Below are 24,901 nucleotides of genomic sequence, written 5' to 3' on the forward strand. Positions count from 1 at the left end.
AAAGAAAGAAAAAAAAAAAAAGCTGTATCTGGTTAGGTAGGTTCCACTCTGTGATGCATTTTATTACGCAGCCCTCCGAAGCCTTTTTTTTTTTTTTTTTTTTTTTTTTTTTTTAATGCCCTTCTTACTTCACAGGGAAAATGATGTGATAATATCTTGAAGGGCGCCTTCTGAATGACTAATCCTCAAGAGTATGTGAGGTTCACAGAGAAGGTGTTAAATTCGCCTTACTTCCTCTCTCCCTTCTGTTCAGCAGCCTCTAATTAGGGCTTTTACAGACAACAACATCAGAACTTCCCCAAACCACAGCAGCAATTCAGATGCCATTGACAAGGGAGATCTTTCATGCACAACAATGTTTGTCAGACCGTGTCTTTCATTTTCTGCCTTGACAGCCAAGTTTGTTCAACACTTTGTCTCCCTCCACACCTGTTGACAGGCCTTAGTTTGGATTCAAAGTGGGCTGGTGAGTTTGGATTGTTTTTGGCGTAGTTTGCAACATTGGATGCTTGTGGTGAAGGATTTTCTCGGGCACACATTGTTGACACATTCCCATGCATGCCACGGACATCAAACGGTTTTCACCCCTCTGGATGTCTCTTATGTTGAGAAGAGATAATTCAACACTCTCTTCTTAGAAAGGTTTTGTTGTTTTTTTGTTCTTTCTTTAAAGAGACTAATGAGAACAGCGCACATTGGTTGCACATATCCTAATTCTTGTTTTACGTGCCATTACATTACAAAGGAGTGCATTGGAGCGCATTAGAAAGTTCCCAAACTGCGTCTATTTTCCAAAAAGACCGATTGCGACAATAAGATCATTCTTTCAACTTGAATTCCCCGTTTACGCGGCCCAACATCACGAAAATGTCATTCTTCAATACGTCATCCTCGTTGCAAATCAAGTTGAAACACAATACATCAGTGTAATTATTCTATTCTGTGATCGTTGACAATGGAGCTATTCACGAAAATTCTGCGCCCTAAAAGTAAGCCGGCAGCTGGATGAGGTGGCCGAGTGGTTAAGGCAATGTACTGCTAGTCCACTGCACTCTGCACACGTGGGTTTGAATCCCATCCTTGTCATCAAAGTGTCCAGTCTGCCGTCTGCATGGTTGCATAACAGCAGAATCAGTTGTGATCCTGAATCCATGTACTTGGAAAAAGCCAACTTGTTTTTCGTGTACTTTTCCTTTTCCAGTCTTGGCTGACTTGGTGTCCTCTTTCCTGTTGTTCGTGGTGGAGAAATTGTGTGAACAGAGTGTAATTTCCCACTGTCACATTAAAGAATACAATTCAAAAATACCTTTTCTCCATTATGAATACCAGAGAACAATTTGAAATCAATTCAAACCACTGGCTTGATTTCTGGGGCATTTGTTTTGGTGAACCAAATGTAATGAGAATAGCATATTTATGCAATTTAACTATCATTCATCATAGGAAATAACAAAATAATTACAGCAACAACAAACTTCCAGTTGTGTACTTTTCCCCCGGAGAACCAAAAACCTCTGAGCAGTACTGTTTTGCCCAGTAATCAACATATTTATCAAATTGGACTTCCAGGATCCAGTTTCAGTGTCACTGCCATGCACACGATGAAAACACTTCCTTTCATGTGCTAAGCAAGCACTTTTTTTTGGATACATGTTTCAACAAGTACACTGATTTCTTTCCAAGTACATGCCACAGCAATTCGGAAGAGAGGATTTGGAATCACAACCGGTCCTGCTGTTATAGAAGAACGGCTGAGCAAACCGCTATGCTGGACAAGGATGGGATTCGAACCCACGCGTGCAGAGCACAATGGATTAGCAGTCCGTCACCTCAACTTAACCCGAGTAATGGATTACTTTTAGGCCACATTAGTATTCACGTGAATAGTTTTGTTGCTGCTCACAGGAGAAAATAATACCAATCACTGTGGTTCTAACTGCTTCGCAATGATCCAATTCACCTCGTCCAACTTTTCGTCCAAGTTAACTTGACTTAAGCGTGATGTGATTTGGTTCATTATCAATGAGCGTAGGGGAACATGCAATCGAAAATCTGAATATTTTATTCCCCGATAATCAACATATACATCATACAGGACTAAGGATCAAGTTTTAATGTATCATTGGTGCCAGCATGTAGGTTTTCGGGTTTGGGTGAACGGCTTGTGATTGTTTGGCTTTGGAGGTATTTACCCAGCTCTATACTTTCCGCAAGCACTGGAGGGAAAGGCACATGTTTTGCAACCATTTGTCTCAGGAGGTAATTACACAGCTATTGTTCCTTAAATGCAGCATCATGAATATTTATTGTTTTCAAAAATAATATAAGGCCTTCAGAGGCTGGTTGTGTACTTCCATTTGTTGTTTGTGTTTCCGTGATAAAGATCCTATCAACCAGTGGGGTTGTGTATAAAGGCTAAATGGACTTGGTTGATTGAACGCCTTTTTATGAGCAGTGAGATAGAGTCACTGGGTGGCCTTTTGTCAGACGCCGGACAGTCGGAGGTTTAATGACCTGTGTAGACAATTAAAAAGGCAAACTGGGAGCTGAATGCTTTGGATCGCCATTTATTTCTAATTTTCAAAAAATATGCCCCCAAACAAATACTTAAATACGAGACCTGCTGATTCTGGTGACATCTTAGTCATGGTGAAGGAGACCGTAGTGTCAAATGAGGTTCACTGGTAGTTTAGGTGCAAAAAGGCACTAAATGAAATGAAGTCTGTATCATAAGCGACTGATGGTTTGATAAGCCGCAATTACCTCGAGGGACCAAAATGATTGAATAGGACCCCACTGAGTTTACTCCAGGTTCTTAAATCATAATCACGTTCCTTTTCAATTACAGCTGCAACTTCTTCATTTAATTTACTTTCTGTTCGGGTGAAACAGGCTCGATGTCATGAGAGTTGCTGTAGTTTATCTCGATAATTTACTTGCAATTAGCCCCCCGAAGAAACAGACAATGTGTGTTACAGTTCAGCTGAAATATTAAATCCACAGCTGGCATTCAACGAGTAAAAATTGTGAAGGGGTAACAAATCAGTCCCATCGAAGTTATTGTTGGTGACGCATATGCTGCCTTTAAAATTTCACCTTTTCAAATCACTCTTGTAAAAATCTTTGTGTGTTTCAGGCCTCACACAGCTGAGACGATCTTACGCAGTTTTGCCATTTTACTCTGGCTAGTACATCAATTTAGCGAGATAGCTAACTGGGTACATGGGAAGATGATGCCCCAACTCTTAAGTCCTTGCTTATTGCTCATTTTTGGCTTTGAACACCAGACCTAAAAACAAACTTATTCTCTTATACTGTTTACATTTGTAATATTTTTACAACCCCATCGCATTCACAGTTGGGATCACCACTAAGATCAGGAAGGAAGGCGCAAAGAAGAGTAAGTGAGAGAGAGCGAGAGATTCAGTTTTACCTTCTTTCTTTTTTTTCTTTTTTTTTTTTTAATCTTCCTTTCAATGACTAAACACGACATCTTTGTATTTCTTTAAACTGCTGCCATAATGGTTGAAGCACAAATCCTGGAAACCCTTGGATGAATAGATCCATAGAGAACTGCTCTGTGAGCAACATGGCAATTATACAATAACTGCATTCCCTTCTCATGTGAATTAACCTGCATATGCTAAGTCACTGGCCTCACATCCAGACGTTTTCCCTCAGAAACATCAATTTTCCCCTTTTTCTAATCCTCAAATTGCTACCCATGTCAAATATGCAGATCCAGAGACAAACTTACCTGGTTTAGCACAAATTGTGATGCTGGCATGTATGGACTCATATTGTTTCCTGAGTTTTGGCGGACATGCATTTGGCTTTGCACTTGGCAGGGAGGGGGCTGTGCAGGCGGTTTCTCGTAGCCAAACTGTTTGCTAAGCCAACTTTTTAACCAGAGGGTTATAAGTTCGACTCCCTTGAGGATTTCGAAACACCTTGTTTTTTATTGTCATATTGTTTTTGACCAAAAACAAGAAGCCGTGGTCGTAGTGACTAGAAACGGATAGATCTGCATGAGCGTACACAACTACAAGAAATAAGCAGCTGAACTCAGCAAACCTTCTCTTGGCAAACACGTCGAAGCTGAAAGGAAAACACGTTCATTACCCCATGTTCTGTACAATGGCTCCTCTCCTCTGCAGACAGCTGGGCCAAAAGGTTAGGAAGGCTTTTTGCGGTGGCAGTAATTAGAGATCTGGGGCAAACCCCGGTTTACAGAAATCGATCTGTATCTGGAAGCAGAGGCAGAGATTAAAGAATTTTATGCTTAAAATTCAACGTTTAAATAATCATTTCTTTGCCTCCTTGTCAGCAGATTTGGGTTTATGATTTAATTAGCCACAGCTGAAAATCCCATCAGACCTCTGAGGGCTTTAGTCAGATTTGCTTCCATTGCTCCAAGCTCCTTAAAGGGTTGTTGAGCGGTTATGTTTGTTGTGTAAATTTTGTATGATTTTTTTTTTTTTTGTATTATTTTTTTTTTAGGAATTCATCACAACTGTAGCGCCTACATGGCCATTACTTTTTGGCAACAATGCTTTGAGTTTTCGAGAGCCAATGAGCACTGGGAGGTCTGTGTTACTTGGATTTTCATGATTTAAGATAAGATTAAAGTAATGGGACAAAAGGGAGGAAGATGTGTAAAGACAAGCTCGTCCAGTGTGTGAATTTGGCAGTTATCCAAACTGCAACCTAAGCTTTACTGAGATTCTAGTGCAGTTATGTGCGCTCCCAGATCAATTCAGAAATCATTAGTTGAGAAGATTATTGACCTCTTTCAAGCTGTTCATTGCAGGAGCTTTTGTCTCTGCGCCAGTGAGCTACAAAGTGGATTCTGATCAGCTATCAATTCTCTGAGCTGAATTCATTTCAAAAACCTGGATCTTTGATCAGTCTTAATAACTGTGTCTGGGTCTGGTATGGCAAAGCTGTCCTCCAATCTGGCTCGCCCCAGAACAAACTGTAATTTTCTCTGAGCATCCAGCTGTCCGGCACACAGATGTGACTACAAAGCAGCCTGGAGCTGTCGTCCACAGCTGTGGAGAAAGGTTTAAAAGAGACGTGGTTCATCTGTCAACGCCTGGTTTCCAGCCAGAAGTGGAGGTTCAGCCCGTCTTCTAATGTTTGTGAGAAACATTTGACAGCCTTTTTACTTTCTTTTTTTTTTTTCTGCTATGTCTTCTGTAACTATCCGTCTGTCCGCCAACCAATAATTGACTTTGATACAGACTTCGAGTTTGACAGCTGCCAAGGAAATTTGGTTTGACATGGGAAACCCCCTATTAATGACAGCACAGGGCTTGATTGTGATTTGTAGCGAGAGAGCGAGCGAGAGACACAGGGACCTGTGCACTGTTATAATATCTTGTGTTGCCCTGCAGTCAACAAAAAAAAGAAATATAGTTGTGCATATAAAGTTCTTGCTCTTTATTGAAGCCCTTGGCAACTGTTCTGGTTCTTGGTTATTCCAACTACAACTCGTCGTGGTTCATACTGTCCCGGAGGTAATTGTTCAATTCAGGTCAGCACCACTGGGATATTGGTCCTTTAGCTGTTCTATTGGTACCACTCCTGCCTTTATGTTATGATTGCCACCACTCTTTAAATAAGTTAATAAAATTTTCTTGTCATAGTTGGTGGAGTTTATTTCATTTCTCAGATGAAAACGGGAGGATGGGTGTAATTTTCTCTTTGCAACGTATATCACATCTCAGTGCAGGCTCAGGGGCTCAGACGCAGGATTTCGGAGGGTTAACTCGAATGGACGGCTGTAGTGAAAAGACTGACACTCAATCCTCCTTCTTGTGGATGCCAAACGCAAGTGTGGGCTCTAATTAGAGGCTATAAGAAATCATTCAGGGGTGGGGAACCATCGTAACCTGAAGAGAGGCTGTTGTGTGGTGACGGGTTTCGCTCTCTGCGGTGGACGGGGTCGAGTCCGAGGGGTTGAAAGCCTCGTTTCTTTCTTCACATGTGCTTTCACATCGCCGTGCATTTAATATCATTAACAACCTGCAGCTGTGGATTTACAAAACCTTATCGCATTTTGTTATCGTCTCTCAGATAGCACATTGTGCATCGTATTAGCAGTTACGGAAGTTAAATCCTATTTTGGGCTGCAGGGCTTTATGATGTTGGTGAGGCTATTTTTATAGAAAAATCAACTGGATGCTCTTCAGATTTATACACATTGGGGGGGGGGGGTTGGCAGCTGTGAGTTTGAGTTAACTGAGGCTTAAAATGTCTGATCCTTAATATATTTTCAGCTATAAATATTACATAAAATTCATACAAATATTGAAGTGGTTCCTGCTGCGCTGTTGTATCTTTGGCAGTTCAGGTACAAGCAGAGGATGTGTATTTTACCAGGATATTACATTAAACTGGACGTGTGCTGATAAGACACCTGCCAAACAGGATGCTTTCCATGTGATGGTACGCAGTAAAAATGTTGGGCCATCTGATATGATCTGCGGATGTTCTGTCGTGACACTGCAGCAGGTGTCAACAGATGTCCTTCTGTCCCACTTGGCCAGGTTGACCTCAAGTAGAGAGAGACTGCCCTGCAGTCAGGCGACCTCTGGGTGCAGGAGCGCCCCTCATGGAAATTCTCCTCACTGCTGAAGTTTTCCTGAGCAGGTCATTTACCACCCTGCCCCCTCAGGGGTCACTGGTCCAGCATCCCTGTAGCTCAGCAGCATTTCATTGCAGGGATCAATAAACTATCATATTTTTAATTGTTGCAACACAGAAAAACCAATGTGTGCAGTCTTTTTATTGCTGGGACCAATTAAGTTACTTGAGACTTCCAGCAACCTTTGACCTCTGCACATAAAAGACTTTTCATAGGTCATAATAGTCCATCTGTGCTACAGTACAGTCAGTGCTGGTGAGCCCCCTAGAGGTTTGAGGGCCAACTGCATTGTCACTCTCTCTTGGTTCTGTTACTGGGTCTTAACACAGTGGGCATAATATCAAACACCAGGATGTGATTTAAAGCAGATGCACCAAGTAAAGCGCCTGAAGAAAAGCACATGTGCAGATCATGGATATTTCCTTTCCAGCCTTCTCTCCAAACTGGCCAGTGATGACTCTTAATTATACATCATTACCATTCCAATGTGACTTACATTAAGTGAGGGAGGTCTGTTATGTTGCTGTGAGGTCTGTTATGAGGGGCTCCTCAGCAGGTCACAGTGTATTGGCAGCTGTGAATGGACACACTGATCAATATTATCTCTGACACTCTGCCATGAGATGGTGTCTTGCTTTTGGCCAAGTCATGTGTGGAGATAAAGCAGAGGCTTTGCTCATGCTGTCAGTCAACTGTGCTAAATTTGAAAAAAATCTATTATCCAATATATATTTGGAGAGAGATCATATAAACATAACATACAATAAAAATACACACACCGTGCACATATAGCCTCTGCAAATATATCCACTGTCAAAGATACTGGTACGGATGATTTACATTGGAACAGACTAAATACATGGACTGAATAAATTATCCTTGACTTAACAGAGCGGAAATGGAAATGTCCAGACACTCTAACATACTTTATGAACTTAAAAACGCGTGCATTCGTTCATCTGTACGTCCTCCCGAATTTAAGCCGCCTTAGCAGTGAATTTAGGTGTCAAGCCTGTTTCGGCTTCCTCTTCAGCCCAGCACACGGAAGCATACCTTGGCCTGGCTGATTAAACCGCTGCAGAGACTCCCACGCAGCCAAATTATTTTTTAATGGTATGAAAGATTCCCATGGTGTGTTTTAGCTTTCCTTTTGCCTGACTGACTGTAAACCCAAAAGCAATAAATATCCTTAGCAGGGTCAGGAATTTACTGCACCTGTAGTAACCACTGCACCGTCTTAATAAGGAACAGATGCAGGAGTGATTGCATCCAACCTGAAACACATGCATCGAAAAAAGGGAATCCTTTGTTAGGCCCTGGTTTCATCACCTCGCCAAAGTAGCTTCAACTCTGTCGCTCAGGCACTCCCATTCATTTTGATCAGCGGGTAACAAGGCTGAAATTAAAAGAAATTTGGATTAAGTGTCACAGTGACTCAGCTGTCGACTACCAGACAGGAAATAGCTGTCGTGAACGGTTACCTGTGATGCGTAAATGCTGATGGGAGAACATGGTGGAGTCCCGGGAGAGCCCATAATGTGTGAAAATAACCATTTGACCAACTTACTGAGCAAATACAACCCTGTGGCTTTGTAATCCATACATATTTCATTTCATTTGGGAATTCAAAAAGTTTTTGGTTTTAGTCAAAACCAATTGAAAGAGAATATAGTGGCTGAAGGTAGTGTAGTCTAAGTGCTGGTTATTCTCCAGATAAGAGCCAGAGCGATGTCCACCTGATGATGAACACCAGTCTCACTACACATCTCAGTGACGGTGTAATGATACCATGTGAGGAAAGATGAATTACGTTAAGCTAAGAGAAACAAGAGTGGATAGTTTCCATTCCTCCCATCGCTTTGCTATGAGAAACATGCAGCCATCTGGACAAAGATGCTTGAAAGCAAACCTCAAAATGTATTATTGCATCTGAATATGTATGCGCATATGCCTGTGTGTGTTTTTTTTTTTGCAGACACTGCCGTCTAACAATTACAAAGTCCTCTAATTATCGAATGTTCATATTCATATTACACATTTAAAATTGTTGGCAGTTTGCTTTAATACTGATGCAACATTAACAGTGTGCACACAACCACGGCCTTCTGCACGCATGCCACAGTCTTGTTTTGGCAGCGGAATGGTTAATGTTTAACAGCGTGAATGTTTCACCAACTAACGTGTGAACAAAGCACAATGGCTGCACTGTATGGCCTCCTATTTATTCAGAGTCACTTCCTCCCTTAATAGTCAGCTCTACTTTCCTCACAGAGGGGGGAAAAAAAAAAAAAAGTAGGTCAAGGAAAAGTCATGTTTGAGGTAATTCACTCTAGGGGACTGCTTCTCTGATCATTAGATGACATTGGTTAACCCCAAGAGTGAGGTCATTTTCAAGTCAAAGCTACGCCCAGAATCCAGCCTGACTGGTGGAGTGTCTGCATTTTACAGTGCACAGAGGGTAAATCAGAGGGCGGATATCAGTGGGTGGGTTGAGGAGAGAGAAGCATGAAAAGACTGCATTGTTTATTAAAAAACAGATAAAGAAAAACTTCAGGAAGAAAAAGATGGCGGCTGTTTTTATTTTTACCTCGTGGGTTCTGCTTTAATCAAACATTGGTTTTCGGCCGATGGATTCTGAAGGAGCTCGCTCTAAAGGAGTTTCTGCTTTGATGCAACTGAACAAAAGATCCACATCAGAGAATCACTTAGATGATTCATTCTGGAGCTTTATGCGCAAAGACCTGAACAAATGAGGACTGCAAACACGTTGTCTCCCACACCTTGTGAAATTACTACTGATGAGTGTTTTAGGTTGAAGAAGGATATGTGCAGACTTTCTGGATTAAATATGATTTCATCCGTGCACTCTCACTCTCTCTGGTCTACCTTTTCATCAGGGCCCAATGCTTTTATTCAAACCTGTTTTGTCTTCTGTTTATCTGCGACATCAAGCTTTGAGTTTCCTTTCAACCCCCCCCCCACCACCACCCTTCACAAGAGCCACAATAAAGATGCTTTTCAGTCAATGTCTAACAGATTTTCCCATACAATTATGTCCAGAGAGCTCCAGAGAAAAGCAGACATTTATTTATAACTGTGCAAGCAGATTTTTGTTGATTTTCCTTTCTATTAATACCATGTGTATCAAAGATGCAATAAAACACATCTTGAGTCATATATTGAGGAATCCCATATTTTCTTCACATTGTTCGTTATGTACTTTATGAGCCTGTATGTTATACCCCACACTAATATGGATGTAATTAAAAACATGTCATTGTGATGGAGGGCCAAGCCTTAATAGCATAAAAGCTATCGGCTTATTCTGCCCGACTCAAGTCAAGCAAAGGGATATAAAAACAGTCAATCATATCTGGTTGGTTGCAGCTACTTGCACAGCAGATTTAAGAGGAGCAATCAGCCATTGATACCATTTCCCTTTTTCTCTGTCTTTATTTTTTAACCATACATCCAGCAAAGCCATCAAAGAAATGTAGGCTCTAGGAAGGGGGAGATTTATTTGAATAGTATTATGATTTAATGAACCTCCGGAGAAAGGTGTAGTCTTTAACTTGTCTGTTCGCAAGGATTGCATGTATGATTTTGCAAAAAGTCTAATCTGCCAGGAGGAGGTGGTCCTTATTTGGTAAGACAGTTTGACTCGAGGCCAAACTTTTTGGACGGTATGAAAGAGCTTGTTCATTGAGGAATCTTGCCTGGGCTTTGTTTTTCTTTGCATCTGGCACACTGTCATTCAGTCTGTTCCCACCTGGCTTGCCACCAAGCCCAAATGAAAACATCAAAGTGGTCCTACAATCTCAAGAAATTGTTCTTTCAAAAAGTGTCAGTGATGTTTTGTCCGCACTCTTTATTAAAAGACAGCATCACTCAGGATGCCAGAAAAGAAAGCGGAGATAACATCTTGGTGCATCGGGACTAAAATCAGGCAAAACAGTTGGATTTCTTCTTGTGCATAACAAATAACTAAAAGGACAGGAGGAGCAAAAAGAAAAACTCATGTCACACTTTACCACAGTGCAGCCAGAGGTCCTCTCTCCTGTAATATGCACACATTCTTTGGAAAATATGGAAACCAAAGCATTAATGACACCTCTCACTTGCTTGTCATGTGCAGTATAACCTTAACTAACCCTAAATCCAGACTGGCTGTCTTTTCCTGAAGGGCTGTTAGCGCTGTTAGCTTCAGACACCTGGCTACTGATAGCATAAATCTTTTATTAATGTGGCCATTTAGTGTATATTGTGTAAATAATTCACTTTTGAGCCTTTGTTGTTGTTGTCATGGCAAGACAGCTGGAGACATGAAGTAACTCGTGATGATAGCATTAGCTAAATTAGCTGGCTAGCTGATCAGATCTGCCAGTCTGTCTTTTTCCATCTGAAATTCTACATTTAAGAGTTACAAATGAGTTTGAGTGTTTGAATCTTTCACTCTTTGCAATTGGATGAGCAGCAGAGGGATGAACTGTCACTGCTCTTGCATCTGACTTTGAATGATCAGAATATTTACTGCTCGAGAAAAGCAAACTCTGCCCAGCTGAAGTTTTCAGTCATCACTCCTGTAGCTGGACTTGGTGTCCTTGGAAGCATCCCGAGAAACTGAGATTCCCAGCTGCAGCTGCTGTTTGGCATTACAAAGGGTGAGCACATGGCACAAACTTAACCTGCCTGTGTTTTGATTCTAATAACCTCAGAACAAATCATGCCGCTGGGTGTGAACCACATCCTTGAATCAAATTTACGACAAAATACAAAAGTAATCAAGATCAGGATGTGTTTCAAATTTGAACTCGACCAAACAAGTTGCGCTCAGGAAATGGTTACTCATCCGTTTAATACAGTAACAACTCTGAGCACATTAAACCCCGACTGCTGGTTCCTCTAACAGCTGAACATATTGGATTTGTTTATGAACGTTGAATGATCATCAATGGCACAAACATCGCACAAATTGACCGTAGTCAGGGGACAGAGTAAATTTGGCAATGTAATCTCTGAGGAAGTAACTGATGATGCAGTTTGAGCGCTGCGTGTTGATACCAATCAAAGTCAGTGTTGTCAAACTGGCAGTTGTTTCTGATGTGGAACAATTTCTTTGTGAATGCCACATTTGGTATTTAAACCAACTTCTTAAAGAAATGCTCAGATATATACAGCGTATACAGCTGAAAGCCTTTCTGCTGTGGATGTGACATGTACAGCTGTATTAATCTGTCTGCTTATGTAGGTGCCATCGGTTCATTATTGCCCTGGAAACGGTGCTGTAATCACCGGGACTTTGGGGTGTTGTTCCTGCAGTCACCGTGAGGCTCAGGTGGAACCAGCCTGGTGATTTTTCTCCTGCAGGTGACAGGGCCTGATGGAGCCCTCTGGGAATGAGTGACAAACTTCATCACGGTGATTAAAACCCTGCAGTCGCTGGTCCCAGTGGGCATTAGTGGCTTTATGAGGGCAGCTTGGTGGAGCTTGTGGAGTTATAACAACACATCTCAAAGTCGAGACGAAACAGATCATTAAAGACATAATTTACCTTCGTTTCTGCTTGAATACTAAAGCTGATCGCTGCGGCCCAGCTGCAGCTCCATGTGTCCTTTCACAAAGTACCGAGCGTTCAAACCGAATGCCTCCACGTCTCCCAAGAAAATCCTATTATGCAGTCTGTTATATCTGAGGTATTCTGAAATGTCCTTTGATTTTTCTGTGGAACTTTTTGTCCCACTCACGATACATTTCTTTCAAACTTTATTAATGAAGCACCATGTGCCATTTTGATGATTATCTAAAACTTAGTAATGCAGCATTTCTCAACTAATCCAGCTTTAGTCAAATCACAAGAACTGATGACTCAAGTGCTATCTGAATATATTTGAGCCAATGACTTACTTACCTTATTTGTTATTTTTGGCCTCTGTCGCAGGAGTACAAGATTCTCATCAGGAGAAGATCATAACGGTGTCTGGAGAGGGAATGGTCCACAGCCCAGACTTCCCAAACATTTATCCCAGGGATATTGCGTTAACCTGGAGACTCGTGGCGCCCGGCGACATGAGGATCCAGCTCACCTTCGATGAGAGGTTCGGTCTGGAGGATCCTGAAGATGGCATATGCAAGTAAGAGCACAAATATTACGAGGACAAAGCTTGCCAAATCTGAATACAAGAAGGAAGCGAAGACTTAATTTGGGAACAGTGATCAATTGGTAATATTATCCAATAGAATTTTGTTTTCATATCATCTTAACATACATTTTGTGGCCATTTTCCATTTGTGCCCCTGAAATGCAGAGAAAGAAAAAGCCATTCAAGAGCTGTGTGACTCTATTATGATCGTCATCAGTTTTTCTATGCTGACATATAAAATGATGGCAGTGGATTTGGTTTTGATTGATAAATATTTGCAGTGTGGACTCATGGGTGCAGTTTTTTTCTGTCAGGGTCCTCTTACGTGCCCAGCTCCATAAAACATAAGTATTCTTTAAATGTTTACGTAATTTATTTTGAAGGATAGTAAAAAGGAGATTTTTACTGTGTCTTAACGTCTTCATTTTCATTCACTGCAGCAGTTAGGAGTAATAATGTGCTGCCTGTGTGCTTGGCCAGTCCTTACCACATGTGGTCTCTCCCTGATGGCATGCCAGATGCGTTTTGCTCTGTGGTAAAGACGTGTCCTGCCTTTGTTGAAGCCCATCTTTAAAGATTTAGAGTCAGTGTGTGGCCATTTGTGAAATTACCTTTGGTCTGCTGTGGCAGCTCGTGAATATTGAAAAGCCAGCTGCAGAGTGATTTGTTTTGCCCAAGACACCCTGATGACGTCGCCCAGGCCTGGTGTATTTTATTTGGCGTGATCAATATTTTTAGCTGCTCTTGTGACTGAAAGAAGCGCGTGTCACTGTCTGACTGATAAGACAGTAACACAAACATACACATGTACTACGGACACTACCATCCCGAGCTCTATTTCAATTACTGTCTGGGCTGGCCTATGTTTCCATTCATTTTAAATGGGGATCCCAGGCCTGAGCAATCAATTTACCCTCTGTGTATTACACTTACTGCCCCGCGGTCAGTATACCACAAAAGACTGGTCGGAGGAGCTCAATCAAGTGAAAGATGGAGATGAACTGGGGGAGTGTGCCCTCGGTAGTCATTCCTGGAGAGCCCCCTAATGGATGTCAACGTGAACAACAGCAGCACATTTCCACAGCTAACAGGGTTTTGATGAAGAACGTGGCAGCACAGGCTGAAAATCGGAAATGGTTGGAAAATGTAGCTTTGAGTCAGTGCGTCTCCGTTTTAGCGTCAGTTGTCGTACATTCATCGTCGGTGACGCTGACTCTGATTCTGGTCTCTGATAGAGATGGGCTGCAGCTGATCCAACTGTCTAAAGTGCTGTAATGTGCTGTCATCCATGATTTATGCTTCAGTCTGGCCTTATTCTTTCCAAATCTTGTCTGGTTGTTGTCAGTGGATCTAAAAATCTGTATTTGAACCGGTGTAATCTGAGCCCTCCAGCTCACCTCTGAGGTGGGCCGGGTTCCTGTTGACAAATGAGGTTATTGTTGCTGTCAAAGGCCCATGAGGGGAAAGTTCCTCAGCGGGGCAGGGTGCAGATTGACAACTTTTGTGCCGTCCTGCCTCCACAAGACTGCACTAGTCCGCGTCAGCGGGGGGGTGGGTGGGTGGGGGGACGTCAGAGAGACAATAACGCATCCTTTTCCAGTGTCATGAAAGTCACCGCCATGTCTGCTCCTCCAGCTCCATTTGTCATTCTGCCTGCTGACCCCACCGCCGAGGCCTAACAGGTTTAGATCACATCTAAAGATACACACTCCCACAGACAAACGAGCAGCATGCAATCACAAGCACGGCGTTCAAGTTATTTTCTTTTACTCACTTAAACACTCTCGCTGTTTCCATCCACATACACACTCGCACACAAAAGCTTTTAGTTGAGTCCATCTACTTTATTTTTCATGTGTGTTTAAAAATTTATTTCCAAAATTCCCCCTTAGACCTTGATTGCTGTGGCGTTACAGCGAAAGATACTCGTACTTATTGTTATTGAAATGCTCCTCTTGCCCTTGTGCCACTGTACAATGTGATGCAAATAAACAAGACTGTAATCTCCTGTCCAGTGATTCACAGCACTGACCGGGGATAAGACAAACAACAGCGGGAGATGTGTTTGGCTCTTGGTAGTGAGCCTGGAGCGAGGAGTCTTTGCTAAGATGAGAGGGAGGCTGTGTAGTCGAGATGCTCATCTTCTATTCTGTTTGTCTGTGGCACGATGAAACGCATTCTTACCAAATCCACCGGAGGAAAGGCATATTGTGGAGGGATTGGTCTTGCTGCTGTTGGCATGGCAGCAGAGTCGAGCTTGACGGCTCACAGATAGGACTGTTCTCAAGGAGGAATTTATGCTTCCCCTGTTCGGTCTGAAAGAAGACTGTTTGTGGTGCTAATCTCCGTGTTAGATATTCTATCCATTAATAATGTACAAGGAGAAACCAATGCAGGATGGACCTTTGTGAATGTTAAATACAGTTTCCATGCAGGCTACAGGAGGGGAATCCTTTCTGGTGGAGTCCTATATATATCATTCCCTTGTGTTTCTGATCCTGTTCACTCTGACTGTACATACAGTTCCGTATGTATGTCAGTGCATTTGTAAATCTGAGGATCCGCTGTTCGACATGGTGATTCTGAGCACATGGTGATGTGTAATGATCAGGGTGTCCTGAATTATTAATGAGCCATCTGCCAAAGCTCCCGAGCCGTCTGAAGACCGGTGTTTGGAGAGGAAAGTTCCTGTCTTCACTGAACTCCATCCAGAAAGCAGAAAGAAGCTAAACTGATGCTAAATCTGTTTCCAAAACCAAATCGGATTTTGGATCATATAGATGAATGTTTTACGGATCCTGCAGTTTTCTATCATTTGTACCATAAATTATGACTTCACAGGTTTGCACAGGAAAAATTTGACTTTTAACTTCCACAGTAGGCTTGTTTGCACAGATTACAAACTTCCTGTATAAATTTCCAAATCAAAGGCAGCAGAGTCAGTAAATCTATTGACCCCGCCACCCCTCCTCTAGTTTATTTAACATCAGAGAAAATCCATTTTTAGTCTTGTTCCTGTCCCTCCATGTTGTTTTATAGAAACCAGCTTGACCCGAACCTGTCGAGCTTGTGCAAAATGTAAACAATGTCCTTGAAATCCAAATATCCGAATTGGCAGCACTGAATGAGAGGTTAGTGTGCCTGTTGACGCAAATGGCAAAGTGATTAATCCCAGACTGTGAAGAGTCCGTTGAAACAAGGCTGTATTGAATGTGCTGCCGCCACTGGTTACACACACAGGTATAAATAATAAAGGCTGAACTCCTGAACTGCGTGTCTTAAGTGCCGAGGTCGGTCGCTGTTAGCCTTGGCACACCAGAAGACTCTGGAGCACGGCCATATGCTGCTGCACTTCATAATGTTTACTGGTATTATGGGTTGGCAGGGTGGCCGGTGAAGAGAGAGACTGTCACGTAATTGCAGGGCCGTTAAGTTGGATCTGCACAACAAGCAAAATGCAGCCGTTATTTATGTGTTCACTGGGTTGAAATTGATACTGTTATTTTATTGCAGTGCGAAAAGCGCCATTTGTGATGAATTGTATTGAGACTCAAGCGGCTTCAGTGTGGTGGGACAAACATGTGCACTACCAGTTTGATAGGTCGGAGTTCGGATGTGCGCAGCAGGTGGACACGTTCAAACGTAAATGTTTTTATTTACAGATCAGCCTTTCATCCAAACTGAGCAGTAAAATAACAGAAGCCCGCAGCTGAACAGTCATTAGTGCAGGTCGCTCATGCTTTAATAAAAGACTGTACTCCGATGGCACCATGTAACTCCGCTGTAACGGTCCAGGCAGAGCAGCTGCTTATGCTGCACTGTCATCCGACCTGAGATTTGACCTCAATACTCTGATGATCTTCAGTTCATTTTATTCATTTCATTCAGGCAGTAAATAAGAGAGGCAAATCTCATCTCTCACAACTGAAAGAACTGCAACCTGCTGTTTAAGATATTTATCTTCTTTTCCTTTTTAAAATGAGGTTAAACCTTTATTTCCCTGGTGGCTCTTATTCATATTAGCAATCGCGCCCGCAGAAGGGTGAGGCAGATTTGAGGAGACAGCACCCTTGTAAACTTCAAAGGTGCTGACAGACTTAACAAGTAACGATATAATTAAAACCACAACAAGTATTATGAATATGAAAGCACCAGCAAAGCCAACTGTAGCTACAAGTTGTGGTGTAAGTTGACTAAAGGCACTATAATGATAATGTGCAGGTGAAGCGATGAGTGAGGTCTTGGAGGTCAAAATAATCACTTCCTTATCGTTCCCTTTTGCAGGTACGACTTTGTGGAGGTGGAGGATCTGACTGAGCAGACCGTCCTGGGCCGCTGGTGCGGGTCACAGTCGGTACCTACCGGTCACACGTCCAAAGGCGGTCAGATTAGGATCCGCTTCATCTCCGATGAGTATTTTCCCTCTGATCCAGGATTCTGCATCCACTACTCCCTCCTGCCTGGGGTGAGTACAGTGGTAGTGCTCCAGAAATTGACAAATTTGCATTGAGAACAGTTGGGCTCTCAGCTGTTTGTCTGCTTCTATCTCCAACCTCAGGGAGTTACCATGGGAACTCGCTTTTTTCATGGAGAAACAATTAGAATAATTTGCTTATTGCGTAACATGCCCTCTTAATTTGCAGTCACCCATTTCTGCCTCATTGTTCTAGATAGGAATTATATTTAAGCTCTTTGGGATATGTGGTACCTGTATTATCGTATTTTCATACTCAGAAAGAAATGTCCATAATCTCCAGACGTGGTACATTTGGGATTTTTCTTCGTTGTGATCTGGGCATATGAGCCAAAAGTAAAGAAAAACCTGAGCTTTTCTTCAAGAAATAATACACAAATATATTAAATACATAAGAAAAGTAACACGCACAGAGAAATGCTATGTTTTTCTAATTTAGTTGTTCATCTGCGGTTTCCACCTCTGAGTAAGTGTCACCGTCTCCATTATTCTTCCATACAAAGTCATATTCCCCCTGAACTTGTGCTGTATCTTTAGATCCCGTCAGAGGTGTCTGGCAGATGAGGTGTCACGGGCGTCACCGGCGGTGTTGCCTGACACTGAAATGGAGAAAATAAGTGGTTTCACATTCACAAAGAGGTCCTCTGACCTCCGGGGGGGATCCATTCTTGCCCCTGAAATGAAAGTAGGAATTAAGAGATAGAGGTGCTTTTTGTGTGGAAAATTGTCAGGCTGCTGTCTGCCTCTTTCATTTTCTGCTCATACTTTACCATCACATACAGTCCCCCTGAAGTAATACCCCATTTTTTATTTGTTTTGATAACCCACTTTACAAAGACACCCGTTATTTCACTCTACACTTCAGACAGCGTAAAGCTGCCACTCTACCTTCTTCTCTGTTCCCTTTTCACTCATCTCTGTGTGTAATAGAGACTTTAATCACTAGTTCGATCGCTCATTAAACTCTGTTTTTAGACTTTTAGCAGATACTGAACCAATAAATACTGAATTTTGAATGTGTGCATTGCATGAGCTTCAACTCATCAGCTGAACTGAAGACAAACACAGCACTCTCTGCTTTTATCAGTCAGGCGCAAATGACAAATAATGTACCATCACCTCTGCTCGCTGTGGCATCGTTACCATTTTATTCCAAATCTAAAAAATAATAACAGACAAAAACATTTGGCCCTCTCTTTTGTGTGTGAGAATAATATGTCACCAACTCACTTCTTAACTCAACTGCATTACTTACATCCATGCTAGTTATAATATTTGTGGCTAACTTCCTGTCAGTATTTTTTTTTTTTTGGTTAATGCAGCTGTATGGCCATTAAGCTGTGTTTCCATTCATCAATTGCTCCTCCAGCCGAGGCCAAAAGCTGTTGGTGAGTCTAACAGCGGACCAATTTGTAATGTGGTCAGTGATGCAGAGGTCAAGCACAAAGAACTGGGCGAGCTAGACATCACCTTACCAGAAACGGCACAGCTCTGTGGCTCCACTTTGCATTTTTGCAGCGTCAATGAGGCCATAATTTATCTCCAAGCCCGTTCTGCTTCCAGCATATGTTTTCATAACTATTATCTGAGGGCACGACTGTCTGTGTACAGTCTCTTTGTCTGGATCAATCCTCTTCCCAGTCTTCATTATTTCACTTTCGCTGGCTTTTTTATTCCCCTCTGTTCTGATCCTCAGACCACACACAGAGAGAAACCCTTCGTCCCGCTGTTCCTCACTGACAAAAGCCTGGAGATAAACCAAAGAGACAACTGCCATGTTTAAACCTGCCATGTTTTAGTTCTGTTCACTTGCTTTAAGTAAACAGCTCCACTCCTCATTAATCCCTAATGGCCCGAAGCGCTGTGAAATCTGACAAGCACAAATAGGCAACTCAGGTCACTGATAGTAATTCATATTCCTGCTGTAACACTTTTTTTTTTTCATACACATCATTATTGAATCCTTTCTTCATCCTTAAAATCCCAAACAACATTGTTGACAGTTGAACTAATCTACAGAGGACTCACTGTGGGAATTTGTATAATATTTCAATAAGTCATATTTCTGAAAAGAAGGTTTCCCAGTCAAGTCTCCAGTACATTTCTACGTGTGAATGAACAGAACCAGATGTTTACTGTAGTGACTGTTGTAATTTGTTACCTGATACCAAAACCTCTGGTGAAGGGAGGGGAGTGTCATCTTTTACTTTTGCATCTTTTTTTAGAACAAGTAAAAAATACTAATAGCATGTCCAGAAGTCAGTGTCAGGTCTTTATACAGGTGCCGACATTTTAAACTGAACCATATTAATATCAGTAATACTGCAGAAGTCAGCTCTCCTGTTTGAGGATGATTACTTATCATTGATTAATGTTTTTATTTATTATTACTATTAATGTTGAGTTTGATCGTAAAGTCAGATTAAAAAAATCGCATCACGAGGTCACCATTTTGTAATAATTGCCTTTTTTTTTTTTTTAATAGATGATAGTAGATTAGAATGAAAGTATTTCTGTTTGACAGAACGAGAAGCCAGGTTTGTCTTTCGTATCCAAACTCTAGAAGGTGCGGAAACTGTAGGAGGAGGGAGGAAGCTTTGGCCTCTGCACTTTAAGTCTGGCTCCCCTTTGAACCTTCCTCTGACGGAGGAGGAGCGCGCTAGAACAGCAGCACTCTGTTTCCTCTGTGGTCAACCAGCAGCTACTGAAACCCCGTGCCACGCAGGGGCCAGCACTTTAGTTTATATTTAAACAAGCAATAATTCCTCCCCACCACTTCCATGGAATGGAAGGGGGTTGGAAAAAAATAAGACCAAGTCTGTAACTCGCAGGAAGAGATTTTAGGGAAAGTGGAAAAGGCCAAGGAAAGGAGGTTGTTAAAACACAGAAGAGAAGGAGTCTGTTGAATGGACTGCGTGGGGCGTTGAGTGGCCGGCATTGTGGGTTAAAGGAGCAAACAAAACATACATCATTGTGTCTGTGAGGTCTTGGCCCAGAATTAAACTGCACCAGTTGGCATGAAGATCTCCCGGCGCTGTTTACTTAATGGATGGAGGAGAGTTTTAGTTTCCCCTCAGGCAAATCACTCATGCCGTTTTTCCCTGGATCATAACACGGCCTGAACTCTGCTCGTCAAATGGAGAAAGTTGTGAAGAGTTGAGATCGGAAGAGGAAGAGGAGCAGAGGAAGCGAGGGCTAAAGTCTTCGTTAAAGCAGATGGTAATGACTGGTGAAGGCCGTGCAGGAGTCTCACCGCTGGCATGATGAAACTGCGGCCTGTTTTTACACCGACCTCAATTGCAGCATGTGGCGGATGGCGAGAGACAAAAACACTTCTTTTTTTTTTCACGCACAACAGACCTTGCTGCTTACTCAAAGTCCTCTTAGGCAAGGAAGTGGTTTGCAACTTCATGTGAAAGAGAAGATATTGTTTTCCAGAGCTCTCCCAGGATGCTATTTCAGAACTGTCATCTCAACATAGTTAGCTGAACCTGTCATTTCACTTACCAGAAATAAGACCATGTGGTTGCGCTTTATAAGAACAAAGCGAGCTGGAAACGAGGTAATCACAGTTTGAAAACAAGGTTATTTCTTGAGGGTCAAGGGCCTCTGAGGGTCTGATTGTGATAAGAGCTCTATTACAAGGTTTCACACTCGCACACCTTCAGCTGTTCAAAAATCAAGTGCTCTTTATTTCAATCCAAATGTATTGCGGTCCTTTATGTATAGAATATGCAGCTTCTGCTTCTACAGTAATCTAACAAGTGAGCATATTTGATATAACCAGTTTTGAGGACAGAAAGCGCCGCTGTGTCTCTCCTCTGAATCTCTCAGCCCGCCTCGGGCTGCTGGCTCAGCTATTTTTTCATAAAAGATTGACATAAGCAGTATCTAACAGGAAACTTGTTTTTATGAAGGAAGCCAGGGAACATAATAGATGTCAGTCTGGGTTGAGTTTAATAGCTTGAGTCTAAATTGCCACCCGGCTGAAAGAATCTCTGTAAGGTTAGGGACTTCAAAAAGACAAAATCCTCTGTGTAATGTTTTAGGATTGCTGTACAAATAAATAATATAGTTTCGTCAATACATCGCAGTCATTTACCAACTTTTTTGGCCGTAGTGACTTATGTTGTTTCCCCACGAATCCATCGAAATCAGGGCAATTTGAGGTTTGGTGTCTTTTGCCTGAGGGCGCCTTAGGGGAAGAGTCAAAACTTCCTGAGCAACGGTTCAATATTTACTGTCAGAGCGCTGTACTTTCTCGAGCATGTCTAAATAACAGCCTGAAAAAAAGGTTGTAATCATATGTAAAAATACATTTTAAATATCATGTTGTGCAATTATGAACCTTTTACATACAAAAAGTCAAATTTGTGACTGCACAAAATCAGCCCGAGTCGAGTTGCAACACCGCCACCACACATTGGCTTGTGCTCAGGCTGGGCTCAGGATATTCTCTATATACTTGCCACTGTCTGAGCTTTTGGTCAAAGGACATAAAGGAGCCTGAGTTTCTGTCTTCATTAGGTAGAAAGAGGAGATCCCACCAGGACTGATAGTGTCTCAGTCATTCCATTTTCTACATTTCAGTGTTTCCATTTTCCTGAAATTGCCTCGCTGACAAAAAATGTTAACAGTTGAAGACCTTGTGAGTTGGATGCTGGGATTATATTCAAAACTGCTTTCCAATATCCATTATTTAAACTCTTACTTCATCATCTGGAATTACAATGAATCTTATGTGGAGTTAAGAGCTCACCGCACTATGTGTGTTTATACATGAAATCTGTGTGTCACACTTCCTCAGAGAAACTTATCTAAACTCAAGCCACTTAAAACTGGAGATGTACTAAAAAGTCTTGTTTGAGGGAGCTCTCATCAGCTGCTCACAGCTGTATTCATGCCATCTTGATGCATCTCTGAGGGATTGCTTGGCTTCCTTATTCGAAGCTGAGCTCGCAGAGCTCAGTAATCGGGGTAATGCTGCATCGTTCACGTTCACTAGCTGTTAATGGCTCCTGAGAAAGTTTCTTTTCAATTCCCCCTTAAATATACATCCGTGGTGCTTTGTGACCAGTCCTTTCTAGATTTGAAATTTCTGCACATTTGTGTCTGTTTATCTCAATAGATGCCAAATAAACCAAAGACATACTCAGTGGTTGTAAAAGCGGTCTCATTAGAATGAGTCAAACCTGTGGCATGAACACAGCTGCACGTCAGCTGTATTTTTGTAGCCTGTGGTGCAGCCATGTCAAACCACTGGCATCTCATCTTTAAGTCTGCCAAAAGGGTTCGAATTCAGAATATTTCACACGGACTCACGCTGTCTATATGTCTTTGGGGTGTTTTCCATCTTATGCTTATCACTTGCTGGTCCGATCACACGTGTACCTAGTCAGAAAGAAAGGCCGCGGTCATCCGGCAAACCTCTGCAGTCTCTGCTGTTCCCAGATCCACCACACTGCATTTAAAGGTTGTCTGTATGGAAATATTATATTGTTTCATATATGTGGTTATGCAAGTTTTTTTTTTTTTTTTTTTAATAAAATTATGGAAGCTTCTGGACTGATAATTGTTGAGGTTTTATCGGTATCATCTATCATAAATATTTTAGCATAAGAAGCAAATCAGAATCTAAGCACAAATCCTAACCATGTCAGTGTCTTGGCCTCTGGTGAAAGGAAAGCCTTTCCTCTGCTAACCCCCATTTCTCACTGGATTCTTCTCTAATTCTCCCCCATAAGTCATCAAAAGGAAGATAAAGATTCCTGGAATTGTTTTTTTCTTCTTTTCAAACACGTCTGCCTCCCCAAAAAGCTTTAAGCCCCAGCTGTCAGCAGCCAATGTTTTCAATGCTTCACAAGCTGCATTTTTTTTCTAAGTGTCACAATGTTGCCTTCTACCCGTCAGTCGCAAAAGATTAGAGAGACCAGCGAGCTGACGTGTTGGACAAACGTAGCGTCACGCGACTGAAAGGTTTAACAGATTAGCCTCTTCTCTCATGGGAGGACCAACACCCCAGGTAACAATCTGCTCTGAGAGTCGGGCGCTTGAAACAAATAAACCTGCTGCCTACGAGCGCTTCAGGGACAAATGTCAGTATGCAAAGTGGGCAGAGGAGTTGACAGAGATGTGATCACTTTTTATAATTCAAAAAAATGGCTGTATTATTACATCCTTGGACACATACTGACTCTTATATCTCTGTATGCCACAGTTTATAAACTCCAGTATGCCCCCTCTTCCACTGACTATAAGGAAAGCTGAGCCGTCGTAATATTTTATCAGCATATACATTTTTATTTTAAAGTGTTGGTTCTCTGCTTCTTCAGCTATCAGAATAAAAGTAACACGAAGTGGCGAACCGTTTATCGAACACATAGACCAATGTGGGAAGTCTCTCTTCAGTCGGAGCCCTGCCACACATTACCAGGTCTAACACATTGAGCTCAAATGGGCCCCAGCTGGGCTGGGCCGTCATGGTTTTTGTTTGACTCGACTCAGATCCAAACCGCTGTAGCGTTTAATGGGCCTGAACCCAATTTAAACCTGTTTTATTGTCATGGCATAAAATGCACTATTGCAGAGTCAAACCTCTCGTCTTTTTATACCTTAACGGTTTTTCACTTTTAGGACGCAAACACACATCTTGTCACTGTTGACAAAGCTGATCTTTCTGTGCAATTTTCCCGTCTTAGTCTTTCTAACCCCAGAGCAAGCTTGCACATGCTTAAATGTCACACAAAGTGGTGGGAATTTGCGTTTCCTGGGGCAGTTGGTGCAATGAGGTGTTTTCTGGGTGTGGGGGAATATATGTTTATGGTCTCTCTGGCAAATTTCATAATATTGAAGGAGTGCTATGTATCTAATAGGACATTTATATGCTACATAAGCACATAATAATCTTCTGGCAGTGATTTTTCAGAATACATGTTCATCAAAAACCACAAGCTATAACAGCTGAACCCAGCACCAAAAACATTTTGCTGTTAATGGAGACTGTATTTTTGTGCAAATGACTTTTCTGGCACAATTCTTCATCATCTGTTGGTTTTCCTGCAGAGTGCCTCAGTGCCCGAAGTTCCTGCCGTTCTCCCTCCAGCCCTGCAGGGTATTGAGGAGCTGTCAGAAGCGGTTGCTGAGCTGAGCACTGTGGAAGAGGTCATGAAGTACCTGGAACCAGAGCGGTGGCAGGTGGATATGGAGGAGCTATACAAGCCTACGTGGCAAGTGCTGGGAAAATCGTTCCTCCATAACAGGAAAACCAGAGGTAGGGCACAAACCAATCTACCTGAGCTAAATACAGCGGGTAATTTAAGAGGTTAGTCAGGGGTGAAAGTTGGGGTGCGACGCAGTGCTGACCATGTCTTCTCTTTGTCTTGGAGCTGGGGCCGATCTCAATCTTTTGAGGGAGGAGGTGCGACTGTACAGCTGCACTCCACGCAACTTCTCCGTGTCCCTGCGTGAGGAGCTGAAGAGGACAGATGCCATTTTCTGGCCCAGCTGCCTCCTGGTCAAGCGCTGTGGTGGAAACTGCGCCTGCTGCTCTCACCGCTGTTACGACTGCCAGTGTGTTCCTGCCAGAGTCACAAATAAATACCACGAGGTGAATATTTAAAACAGCAATCAACTCATGAA

At 42.2% G+C, this 24,901-nt stretch overlaps 1 protein-coding gene across 1 annotated transcript in view; it reads left to right on the forward strand.

Moving 5' to 3' along the window:
• Positions 1–24,901, forward strand: part of pdgfc (platelet derived growth factor c) — a 38,350-nt gene that overhangs the window by 11,304 nt on the left and 2,145 nt on the right. The window contains exons 2-5 of the mRNA XM_029512616.1: positions 12,588–12,780; positions 17,074–17,254; positions 24,326–24,533; positions 24,649–24,869. Of these exons, the coding sequence (XP_029368476.1) occupies positions 12,588–12,780; positions 17,074–17,254; positions 24,326–24,533; positions 24,649–24,869 (803 nt within the window). The remainder of the gene's footprint in view (positions 1–12,587; positions 12,781–17,073; positions 17,255–24,325; positions 24,534–24,648; positions 24,870–24,901) is intronic.

This window comes from Echeneis naucrates, chromosome 10 (assembly GCF_900963305.1).
Source record: "Echeneis naucrates chromosome 10, fEcheNa1.1, whole genome shotgun sequence".
NCBI lineage: Eukaryota > Metazoa > Chordata > Actinopteri > Carangiformes > Echeneidae > Echeneis > Echeneis naucrates.